This window comes from Drosophila innubila, assembly GCF_004354385.1.
Source record: "Drosophila innubila isolate TH190305 chromosome 2R unlocalized genomic scaffold, UK_Dinn_1.0 1_C_2R, whole genome shotgun sequence".
Taxonomy (NCBI): Eukaryota; Metazoa; Arthropoda; class Insecta; order Diptera; family Drosophilidae; genus Drosophila; species Drosophila innubila.
Window position 1 is genome coordinate 18,180,302 of NW_022995374.1, and position 12,541 is coordinate 18,192,842.

General features: G+C 35.7%; 2 protein-coding genes across 2 annotated transcripts in view; one reads left to right on the top strand and one right to left on the bottom strand.

The window, feature by feature from the left end:
* Positions 1–1,807: 1,807 nt before the first annotated feature.
* LOC117783030 (auxin response factor 19) overlaps positions 1,808–12,541 on the top strand; it is a 47,922-nt gene continuing 37,188 nt past the window's right edge. Inside the window, exons 1-2 of the mRNA XM_034620184.1 lie at positions 1,808–1,960; positions 6,755–6,903. Of these exons, the coding sequence (XP_034476075.1) occupies positions 6,859–6,903 (45 nt within the window). The 5' untranslated portion in view covers positions 1,808–1,960; positions 6,755–6,858. The remainder of the gene's footprint in view (positions 1,961–6,754; positions 6,904–12,541) is intronic.
* Positions 7,905–12,025, bottom strand: LOC117783031. Its single transcript, XM_034620186.1, has 7 exons — positions 11,486–12,025; positions 10,321–10,626; positions 10,062–10,258; positions 9,811–9,987; positions 9,478–9,624; positions 8,993–9,256; positions 7,905–8,919 (listed from the first exon to the last, which is right to left on the bottom strand). Exons 1-7 carry the CDS (start codon positions 11,729–11,731, stop codon positions 8,817–8,819), a joined length of 1,440 nt encoding a protein of 479 aa, XP_034476077.1. The 5' UTR covers positions 11,732–12,025; the 3' UTR covers positions 7,905–8,816.

The window sequence follows — 12,541 nt, forward strand, 5'->3', positions numbered from 1 at the left end:
CACAATAGCTATGATGAATTTGCAAAAAGATTTTAGAAAATAGCCGCAAAATGATTTCATTTAACGTTGTTTCGTCTTTCACTTTTTGTGTTGGCCAAAATGCGTCTTAGCCGATGGCTTCTTGGCTCATTTTGGTCAAATAAATTGACGTTAACCTGCAGGGCTTTAAGTTGTCTAAAGTCACACTTTATAGGCTACTTCTGGTCTTTACCCAGGCAATAAATCATGTTCAAATATTGTAAATGTAATTCCTAGAATTCAAAGTTTTTAACATACAAGTATCATAGTTCTGGCCACGATGAGAAAGAGAAAGGTCCGTGCTCCCGCCCATCTGTTCTTTATAAAAAGACGGTAATAAGAGCATCCTTTTGGCAGTCAGACAGAACTTGCAACTGTTTCTATAGCTTTTCCTGCCGCAGGCATACAAAAAGGCTTGTAAAAAAAAACAAGAGCAATGTGTGTGTGAGACTATTGTCTGCGTAGGTGTCGGTGTATTGGTGTGTGGGTGGGCGAGTGTGACAGGTGTGGCTTGTATGCATATGAGACATTTGTCAAGCTTGTTTATATTCGCCCCCTTTGTCACTTGCCACCTTCCTGCCTTCCAGCCTGTGGTTGCATAAAGACAACAGCTGTCACTTTGCATATTTTATGCCCTTAGATACCGACCTGGGCAGCACACAAATTAGTCTTAATAGTTTTCTAGAGTATAAAACATATACTCTTACTCATGCCTATTTTTCTTCCATTTGGATAGGGTATTTGTGTCGCGAGGCATTCTTTTCAATTCGTCAGCTGCAGAAATCCTTGAGCCTCAACTAAAATAGCATCAGATGTCTGGGAGGCATACTTTCAAATGCTTGTGGGGAAACCATACCATTTTTTTTTTTATTCTTCATATTCTGTGTTTTTTTTTTCATTTCTTGCTGCCATTGTGACTAAAGTTACTTAACAAAATATGAGCAAAACTTTTTCAAGTTGCAGTTAGCAACCGCAAATTTAAATAAAATGTTTTGTTTGTTTTATGCTGACTTTCAAGAAACTTTCTACATTTTATAATTGGCTGTAAACGACAAGAAAACTATTTGGTTTTTCTGGGTGTCCATTTCATGGCTATAAACTTTAGTCAGTGCAACAGTTTTACTGGCAACAATACCTGAGAGTAAAACTTAAAGTAAACTAAGGATTTTACACTTAAATGGTCATAGGAATTTAATTTTTATAATTTAAATTTGGAACTGTATTTAATTTATACATTATAAATTCTAATATAAATTTCATTAATTAATAAATAAATAGTAATTAGATTGTAATTAAAATTATTTCTCGTTTCATTTCAGTTCAAGTTGAAAGCGGACAACAACCAATCGTATAAAAATGTTTTAAGTCAAATAAATATTCTGAATACTAAAAGTTATTTAATTATTGTAAAAGTTTTGACTTTGTGTCAGTCATGGAATTGTGTGTGAAATATAAGTTTAATAGCTTATAGATAATTCAATTAAAAATTGATAAAAGAAAACTATATATCTTCACTAGAGACACTTCAAATTAAACGCGAGAGTAATTGAGTGCCGCTGAATTGAAAGGATCGCGGCTCAAAGTGCTCTGCGGATGCATTTCATTTGGAAAGGGGCCCGACAAAGACAATACGGAGGGATTACGGAGTGCATTGGCCCGTTTACGCAACAGAACGGGCCCCTCAATTCCACCACCGCAACCCACTCCGCCCGCCTCACCATTGCCCTCCAACGTTAGCGGAAGCGGCAGATATATAACCAGCACCACTACCAATACCAACAGCACCACCCACCAGTTGCCACCTCAACCACAACAGCACCCGCATACACACACAAAGCCAGCAAACGGAGGATCTGGTTCAGCGAGAGGACGAGACAGAGACAAAGGCAAGGACAGAGACAGAGAAGCAGCTACTGATGGCAACCACATCAATGGCCACCATGTGAGTACAATTTAATCATTGTAACTTTGTAACTCTTGTGGCATAAAGCTCTGCTTAAGGCTTTGTATCTGCAATTGCCTTTAAATGTATGTCTTGTCCCCACTTGCAAACACTTCAAAGCTGCAAAGTGTGTCACCTGCTCACATCTTGGCTATGAGAGAAATCTTAGAGCACTGAAAGTACTACACGCTTATTACAATAGAATATAAACATGCTAGTAGCTAATGTAATGCAATATTAACAAATAAATAAAGAATACAAATTCATAAATATTGCAACAAAAAAAATATGTATTTATATTAAATCAATCAACACCTTTGTAAAGTATAGTATAATTATTTAATCCACTCAAAGGCTTATAAATGTGCAACAGGCAGGTGTGTTCTACACATTTATAATTTAAAAAGCAACCACAAAGCCAATTGTTGGTTTAAGAGGTTTGACAAAAAAAAAAATAAAGTCTATAGACATTTCTGGAACACACCTGAGATATACAATAAGTACATACATAGTTATTTAATTGTGCCCCAAAGAGTATGCTATAAAAATTCTCTTAGAATTTATTGTCCAAATAAATTTCAATTCCCACAAGTCATTCAATTGGTTGACAACATTACTGTCATTTTATTATGTTTCTGAAATAATGTACTCGTACATTCGTTGAATGTACAAAAAAAATTACAAAAGTCAGAAATTAAGTATTTTTGCACCTAACACAGTACATTCAGCAAATACATTTTCAAATGACTTGACAGACATAAAATAACAGTTTCGCTATTCATCGTGAAAAAGCAGAAAAAAGTAGATTATTTGCAATGTGAACAAATGTAAAAAGAATAAAATAAACTTATTCTTCGTGGAAAGGGACTATTACGCAGAGTTTTTTGAAATGTCAAGTAGTTTTATAAACAACTTTGGAATTAAACTTATTATTTGTAACGTTTTATCTATTTATTTATTACACTGAAATTGCAGCTGTTGTCAAGGGACCTATACAAAATTTTATAGTCATTTTTGTAGTGGATTTTCAGAGCTGTTGTAATTTGATTTACGAAGAATTTTATATGGGCGGGGATATTGCGTAATATCTTTTGGGAGGAAAAAGCGGCAGAAACAAAAGCAATTTAATTGCTTAACAACATTTTACCATTAGACTTAATTGAATCGCTGAGTCAAATAATGACGACAAGTGTCAGAAGAGCGGGGAGCAGAGTAAGGCTTCAGGTGAACTGTTGAACAGGTGAATATTAAACGCCAGACATAACATGTTAATGAATTTTAATGAGAAATAATGAGGATTACCACCAAAACTCATGCACTGTAATAGACAGACCACTTCAAAAAGGATCGCTGAGGAGGGAAGGGCAGGGGGTTTGGGAGTTTATTGTGCAGTGACATGTTGGATTTGCGACTTAATTAAGACACTGTGCTGCTTGCCACAATTTGCAGCAACGTTGCCTTCAATAGCAGACAAACATCGGTTGCACGAAGGACGAGAAAGGAAAACTCTCAACTTCTCAAGCTCTCATGTAAAATGTGTCATATGCAGAGTTGTCAAGATGAAAACATAATGGAAAGCCAAGAAATCTTGTGAACAATGTCGATGCATTAAACTTACACAAATATTCATATTCATAAGTACGTACAACCATATGCATTTCCAATTTTCTTCTTCGGCAGACCACAAAAGTATGTTGAAATTTTTATGTGTACTAGTGAGTGCGTTTGATTCCTTGAAATGAGTTTTGTGAATAAAAGTTTAAATTCTAGTTGAATTTGAACAAAATACAGCATATACTGAGACATATTTATAAAAAACATTAAATAGTTGTCCCAATGGACAATTTTAAATTATATGAAAATGGAATGATTTCTTTTTTTTATTTTACTTAATGTGATCTCATTTTTAGGTTCTTCTTATTCTTGTGAAATACTTATTCAACAAATGAATTGACATTCAGGGCCTTTTACTTGCTCCTCAACACTAAATAACTATAATGAAGTGCAATATTTGCGAAATAGTATTAATAAAGTAGGCTATTATGTTAAGCAACTAAAAAAGGACGTTTAAGATTCTAAGAATTGTTCGCATAGTATTTCTATTCACAAAAAAAGTCATACACAATCTATTGAAATTCATTCTGCAAATCTGAGTTTAACTGCTCTTAGTTGACGTTCAAGTAATAAATAAATAAAAAAAGAAATAAAAATAAGTAAACTGCTTTTTAAATTCAGAGTTTCTTACATGCAAATAAAACGTTTAAAATGTCCAAATATTTGGAATGCCGCAGACTACTCGTAAAGTTATTTACAATCTAAGTGAAATTGTGGACAAATAAAAAGAAAATCCATGAATATTTTGTGGATAATTTATTGTTGTTCGTGTCACGTTCCCTCTGCAATGAGCTTTACCGTCAGCCGTTACCAAGTGCGGCAAATGGAATCGGATTTTGGAATTTGGAATTTTTACTGCTTGCTGTCGGTGAGATTGAGACAGGGTGGTAGAATGAGGGGGATTGTAATTATTAGTGCAATGATATCTGCAGAAGAAGAAAATCCGCATTTGCTAAACGAGCAATAGATGAATTGAAATCTGATTAGCTATTGACTTGACGTGATTTAATTGATTAGGGCTGATTTTCATTAAGCTAATTGAAGACGCAATCAATATTCCAATAAACTGACAATTGATTGGCTCATAAATCTGTCTGTGCATAATTTATGATTGTGCGACAACGACAATAAACTTTGACAGTCGCCTTAAATAAACACCAATAACTGTTCTACTACTTGTCCCTTAACTTGTACTCACATCTCCCCCAGGCGCACTTTGAACTCAATTTGTTTCTCTCATATGCCTTGAGTGTTCACCTTCAACTTCACACTAAATCACGGCGGAAGCACAAGAAGAAACTGATCAAATAACATAAACAAGTTATACGCCGTAAAGCACTGTCAAGCAGGACGCAGACTTAAATTGTCCTCTTCCCGAGGGGTGAACAGGTACATTACTTAGATGGCGTTGACAGCTTCCTTTGATCCCGCTCCTTTAATTTCTCAGCATCCGAAGTCGCCATCAAAGTAGCTACAAAGTCACCTTAAATCGTGAACCTCTTTGATTTATTTGATTGACGGTTGCAACACAAACTGTCGACATCTTTTCTCACCATTAAAATTTCCCTTATCTGAATAAGGAAAACATTAATGGGAGTAGAAATAGTAGAAAGTGTGGTGGTCAATTTATTTAAGTACTGAAAACAGGTAAAAAGAAAAATTCTTATGTCACAGATAGACTTAAAAATATAAAATACGAGTATCTTATACCTTAGCTCATACTTACTATTCAGGAATAGTAAATACTATACAACGAAGTATTTCAAATTGTTTTAAAATTTTCCGGAAATTAAACTGCATATTGACTGTTGTTTATCTCTTGCCTGCTTTGGTATGCAAATGGATTCGCCTCGTATTTTATAGTCATGAATTAAAATTGAATGGAATATGTCTGGTGTTTGATAATCAGAGCAGTGCTAAGATAATTGACAGCACATTAAAATCTAATGAATAAATTGATTTCAGGCCGAGCCGCGTAATTTGTTGCTGTACAGAGACTTAAAACGGAAATTGAATTCCATAAACTTTGGCCAGACCTCAAGGCCCTGAAGGAGTGCAATTAGTGGGCTCCCTGGGCGGCAAGCTGGCCACGCCCTAAAGGCTTGTCCTGGTTATTTTTTTCAAACATGTAGATTGGTGGCCGAAGTTGACTAATGTCGGGTTAAAGTTGGAAGGAAACGAGGTCGATATCGATGCGTCAGCTGGGAAACCCAAAGCGCAGAATGAAGAGTAGAGAATGGTGATTGAAGGGGGGAATCATGTCAAAGCAACTGTCGTTGTTGTTTGAGTTGCTGTTGTCGCTGCTGCTGATGTTTCTTTTCGTTGTCATTCAAGTGTTTTAATCAATTCTGATTTAATTTTATGCCCAATTAAGTGTGAAAAGCGTTTGATGTTGAACACAGGCGTGGAAGCCACGTCCTGGCCCCCAGATCCTTCAACTTCCCTTGCATTCCTTTTCGCAGTGGGTACTGAAGGGCACGCAAGCGTGAGCATTGAATATTTCACATATATAGACCTTAACGAGATGTGCCAAGCGATATGAATGCCACCAACTGGTCTACTACAAATATACACTGATAAAAACAAAATTATTATTTTATTGCTTATTTAATTTCGACTAGAAAACAGTCGACAGAATGAACAAATAATTAATTAAAGTTTAAATAAAATTTTTAAATAGGAATCTAAAATTTACAATTAAATGTAAAATAAATTATTAAATAATTGTTTTAAATCACACTGAAAAGTTAAAAAAAAATATTATGTAACTGTTTAAATTTAAATCAAAAGTAAAAACAACTTGAAATATTTTTGATCTGACAAAAATCTTAATTTTGGAAATATTTTTTAACAGTGTATTAGCGGCTGTCTTCGGTTTGATCCGCCTGGCTGCCCTCGAACTCTCTTTATTAAGAAAGCACACACATTTACACTCGCTCGCACACACACACTTAAACACAATACTCATCCACGCATTCACAAATAACTCACAATTAAATACATTTTAGGCTCTAGCAAGTAGTAGTTATTGTTGTTATTGCTGATTTTCTAACTAACTGCTGTTATTTGCACCCCTCACCTTAGCTTTCGCCTTAAGTAGCTTCTGCTACTTGTATGTATCTTGTTGTTTTCGGCCTTTCTTGAATATTTAACATTGGTTCCACTCTCTTCTTATGACAGAACCGAACATTGCTGGCAAAGCATTATCCAATAAACTTTATCAACAGCAACTTCAACAGCATCAACCTCAACTTAACTCGGCCATTTCAGCAGCATTAGTCTATATGACAGCCGATCCCATCTCCTTATGTTTTTGGATATGTCTTCAGGTAAACTTGGCTTAAAGTAATATAATACATTATTGTAAAAATACGATTGATATAGTCAAAATCTTTATTCAGCAAAGACAAAATAAAATTGGTTTCTCAAGATTAAATTCTTTTGAATGCTTTCTTTCAATCTTACCAGAATTTGGTCCTGTTGATTGTGGTTTCCAAGAAGCAGTTGTAATTTCACACTAGATGGTAGCAAAGTGACTAAAAGATTATACAAATATCTCAAGTTCTCTTGCTTATTTTGTGGCGGACAAACTTTCTTGATTTGCGTCGGGAGTTTTTAGTCCTAAGGGCGTGGTTTTGTTTATATAAATGTGTATGTGTGTATGTGTGTCTGTATCATCAAGCAATTTCCTTGAAAATTTACGAGCCTTTGTCTTGGCTACTCACATGATTGTTATGGCTTTTAGGTGGGGCCACAGGGCACCTTTACAAGTTATGGCTTTCATCTTGAAAGTTTATTTAACATAAAAAAAAATACAAATCTCTTGACCAGTGTAATCAAAGCTGAGGAGAGCCCCCAACTTATACCTATATAGAAATTTTGTTGTGATAGGATTATTAATATATTCAATACACAAAAAAACTAAAAATAAAATTTATTTGGCTGCGCTCAGAATTCCCACCACTTAGTATACAAAAATTGGTATTATTCCTTACATTTTTATTTAAGGTACATTTTTTTTATAGATTTAGATACATACATAAATTTCGTTATACATGCTTGTAAATTTGGGGTGTTGGAGATTGTCGTAAGGCTTGTACAACTCGAGACATAACTTGGGCATAACTGGAACAAAGGCCCAAGTGAAATAGGTTGGACGATGTTTGTATTAAGTGTTTTTTTAAGTGCAACTGAACCCACTCGGGCTATCTGCTAATATTCGTGTGGAATATATATATATATATATATATCTGATTGTGTGTGTGCTTGTGTATGCATGTAATTCACATCATGTTAGCTACTTAATATGTACTTCGTCTGCTTTAAATACTTTTGTAATTCTCACTTTTCTCGTGTGTCCTTCATGTATATTCTATTTGTGTATTGTGTACACTTTGAATTTGCCATTCTTAATGTAACAATATATCACTTTCATATGTTAGCATTGATGTGGATGAACAGTTTGGATTGCAAAAAAACTACAAACTAATCTTAACATTAACTGTTAACTATATTTATCACTGGCGCTGTCACCTTATCAGTGCAGCGCTCAGAGGGACAGCCACCTCTTAAGACCACTGCCTACTAATTGTTGAACATACACACATCGTCTCGTGTCTTACGTTGAACGTCCCTTGTGTTACAAATTTGGATAGCATGTGAAAAATTTTTAAGGCTTTCCTTAATATATGTACTTCTTATTATTATTATAATTTTTTTTTAAATACTATTTGTGGATTTTTTCTTTTTTCAAAAATTGAAATGAGCCTTAAAAATTAAAACGCTAGTACTCTTCAATAGCCAAATTGACCAGCGTTTTCAATTAGTAGGCAGGGCAGTGGACAAACGCCCCAAAGTTATTTACTATTTTTTCACTGATATCAAAAAGTTCGATTATGAAAATTTAACTAAAAACGAATTCCTTTTTAGTTGCGTTGCGCTTACGTCGAGTAACGAAAGACATCCAAGATCTGATGTATCCAGTCAATTATATTGATAGGGTTGTAAGTGCGGTATTCTTACACGTATTCTATCGATCAGGATGTCTTTGGCGTTTCTCGCGCCTTTTTGCGAGCCTTATTTTTTGTTTCATTTCTTTTTTTTTCTGTGGTTTATCCAATTTTTACTGATTATCCCTCTCCAAGCTAGGCCAGCGTAACGGTCCCTAAAAAAACTGCATTGGATTTGTCTGTATGTGTATGTGTCCAGGAAGTGTGCGGTTGTGTTTTAGGGCGAAGCCAAGTTAATACACAATCAGCAGGTTATTCTCGTTAAATCCAGCCGAGTGTCCGGCATTGCGTACTATGAAATTGGATCCATCAAAGTGCATGCGTTTCTCATTGCGACTGCAGTTTTAAAAATAGATTATAGAAATAGTAAACGGAAATAGTTGGAATCGAGTTTCAAGCGACGACTTACCGCAAAAACAGGTGAGAGGTTTTGCCCAAGGAGGCGGTGCAATGGATGCCAAGAGTGGTCAGAGTAACGGATCCGTTTCCAGGGCTGGTGCGAATCAGGCCCTTGTTATGCTGACGAGTTACCTTTACCAGGCCGTCAGCGGCCTGAATGATGCGAAAGCCATTAATGTCGTACATCTCAGTGCCGTCATCGGCACAACTGTACGATGATTTAGCAATCACCTCCTGTGCATCCGGCACAAAGGAGGGACCGTGACGTGAGTCGCTGCAGAAATTGGATTAAAATGAGAATGGCAAACAAAGAATATGAAAGAGGATTCCAGTTAGGAAAAAAAACAAAGCTACTTCTTCTTATTAATAAATTAGATTTTTTCTAATGCCTGCTTCTTATTTTAGCTACATTAAATTTTATTCTTAGTTTTTTCATAGTAATTTTAATTCTTAAAAAATTATTTGGATTCTACAAGATGTATCCTATATACTTACTCGTAAAACACTGCCAAAGTGTAATCCTTAGTCAGGTCAGTGAAAGTGTCGGTTGTTGTGCGTGTTCCAGCGGTGTCCACCAGATAAATCAAAGCGCAGGATTCGCTAGTGAAGCTCACACCCTTGTACCACATTTTGGCGTAACGCCTGGAATAGCCAAAGAATTCACATTTTATAGCATAACATCAGAATACCACACACGATTCTGTCCCTGAATACTCATACTATCGATTAATCAGTTGACAATTTAATAGTTATTGTTACTATTAAATGTTGGCCAGCTCACGGACATGTATTACAATTAAACGGATGCATCTGCGCTGTTCTACTTACACAAAGTTGTTGGTTTTCATGCCGTCATATGTGACAATTTCCACCTTCGAGCCGCTCTGCAGAATTCTTCCATTAGGATGAATTAGGGCCGAGTTTGTGCCATTGCGGGACAATGAGACAGCCACCATGCTGCGTTGATTCAGGACACGCACTGCCTTGTCCAGAGTCATGTCAATGCTGAGGAGGAGAGGATGCAAAGGGAGCTGATCACAAGAGTTCATTATAAATATCTTTTATTTTGGGGTATTTACCGGACACCTTCGCGTAAACGCAGCTGAATTGTGCCGTTGGACATGGCAATCGGACCGGATCCGGGACAAGGTGGTGGTGGTGGTGGGCTGTTCTCAAACTCAAAGGTACGCGAGCTGACACGTCCCAAAGCATGAGGTGGTGGAGGCATTGGCGAAGGATATTGCTGAGTATGGTGCATTTGTGGTTGCGGTGGTGGCTAAAAATAATGAATCAAGACTGCATTTAAATCACTTTTTTTTAAGATCTAAGAAATCTTACTGGACAATAAGCGCCGCCGTTCTCATACCCATAGGGAGTAGCATAGCGAGCAGTTAATGATTTTGTGCCATGGACAATCGGCTCCAAGTCGGGGGCAATCGCTGTGAGCAGCGGTTGCGAGTGGTGCATGGCCATGCCAATTCCCCTATACGATGCAGCGCCACCACTGGCGTTGGTTTGGCTGGAACACTCCTTGGCCAGCACGGCGGTGTTGGTTCCCACACTAGCACTGCCGCTGTTCAGCGACATGCTGCTCATCCGCGATGATAGCGAAGCAGCTGTTCCAGACAAGCGCATCGAGGACTGCTGCAGGAATTAAAAATAATAGGGAAATTAATATTCAATAAAATTTAATAAATTTAAAAATCGAACATACTGAGAAAACACTGTAATTTCTATGAAAATCCAATGAAAATTATAAACCATTCAAAAATTAATATTAATAAGAATGATAAAAAAATTAATTATTATTCAGCCATTGAACAAAACCTAAAGAAAACTTAACATAAAGCTGATTTATATAGTCACAAAAGTGACCCAAACTCGATAAAACTCTTATAGAAATTATAATTAATGCGGAAATTAATATAAGTATATTCAAATTATATTAAATTAAATTTTGTATTTCCTATGAGGAGAACCTAATTTCACATATGTAGAAGGGATTAATTCTCCAACTGCATTTTAAGTTAGCCTGGAGTTCTTGGCAAATTTGTAAATACATATTATTTATTTGAAAAGGTTTATATTTCAGAATCCATCAAAGAGATTCTAGCTTAGCATTTAAATAAATCGCAAACTTAAGACTATCGAAGACTATTATATTCCATCACATTTATTCTATGAGTAGAATATATATAAGGGTAAAGAAATGAAAGGGCCATTGAAATAACGAATGATTATTAATGATTCTGAAAGAGCCTAACTTGTCATTCATAGAAGTGGCTCACACTCAAAATGTCACTGCAAAAATGAATTTAGGTGACCAGATTAGCAGTTAATCTAATAGTTAATAATATATTTTAAATTGTTAGGAATTTATAGATAGAAAATATATGTATAAATTCCTGTGAGGAGTACATAATGTGGCATTTATAAAGATGACACTGAAACTGACACTGACATTGCAAGTGAAAAATTTGTTGGTTTTTTTTTTTTGACGTACCGGCGATGGATTGTTGTTGGTGTACACGGAGCGTTGGCGAACGCCGTTTGGAGCCTTGGTGGGTGATCGTAAGATGTTGTTGATCTTGTCGTTCATTTGGGCACGGGACAAAAAGTCCTCGGCATTGAAGATGCCCACGCGTCCACTCTTTGGGGTCACAATGACCTCCTGCTGTTGCTTTGATTCGTCACATGTGGCGAGCTGGCACTGCACCTCCTTGGTGTTCGGCTTGGTAACTGGAACCATTTCTTCTATTCTCTTCTCTTGTCTCTTCGTGTCTTCTTGTGGCTAACAATTATAGTTACAGTTACACTGCTCTTGGAACTACTTGCGCGGGGATGGGAATGCGAAAAACCAAAGATTGCTCGACACAACGACTCAAAGAGAGGAATTTAATTTTTACTTTTTTTTATTTTCTACTTTCAAGAGCTCTGCTCACTGCGAAAATTTGTGAAAGAATGACTTGCCACAACTGCTGTCCTTAAGCATGTCATCTTTCTTTGGCATTCATGTCGCCTACTCTTTTGTTTATAAATTAATATTGCCAAAAAATGTGTTGGAAAACGCACAACTATCGCAAGATACAATTGTTAACATTTGAAGGAGTTATTGAAATTATTAATGTTGCATTCGGTCACTCAGGTATTAAATATAATAATTTAAAAAGTTGCCAAAACTTTACTATTTTCTCTGATTTGTTTTTAAATACTTATAATTAAATATGGAAATTAATAAAAACATCGATAAGTCGATTACAACTATTTTCATTTAATGTATCTATTGCCTATGAATAAAGTAAAATGAATCGAACACCATAAGCAATGAATCTAAAATTTGCATTTTAAAATTAAAGTCCTGAAAATTGCATTTAAATAATAACCATACATCCAAGAATTTAAGTAACATTCAAAATTTTTTTAATACTTAAAAGATTCGATTTAAAATCGTTGAATCTGTCTAATTTGTGTGATGTATTGACAATTTGATGTTTTCAGTGGCGTTGTGTAAAATTCAATTTAATCCGATTAGCACTAAGATTTATGCATATTGCATCAC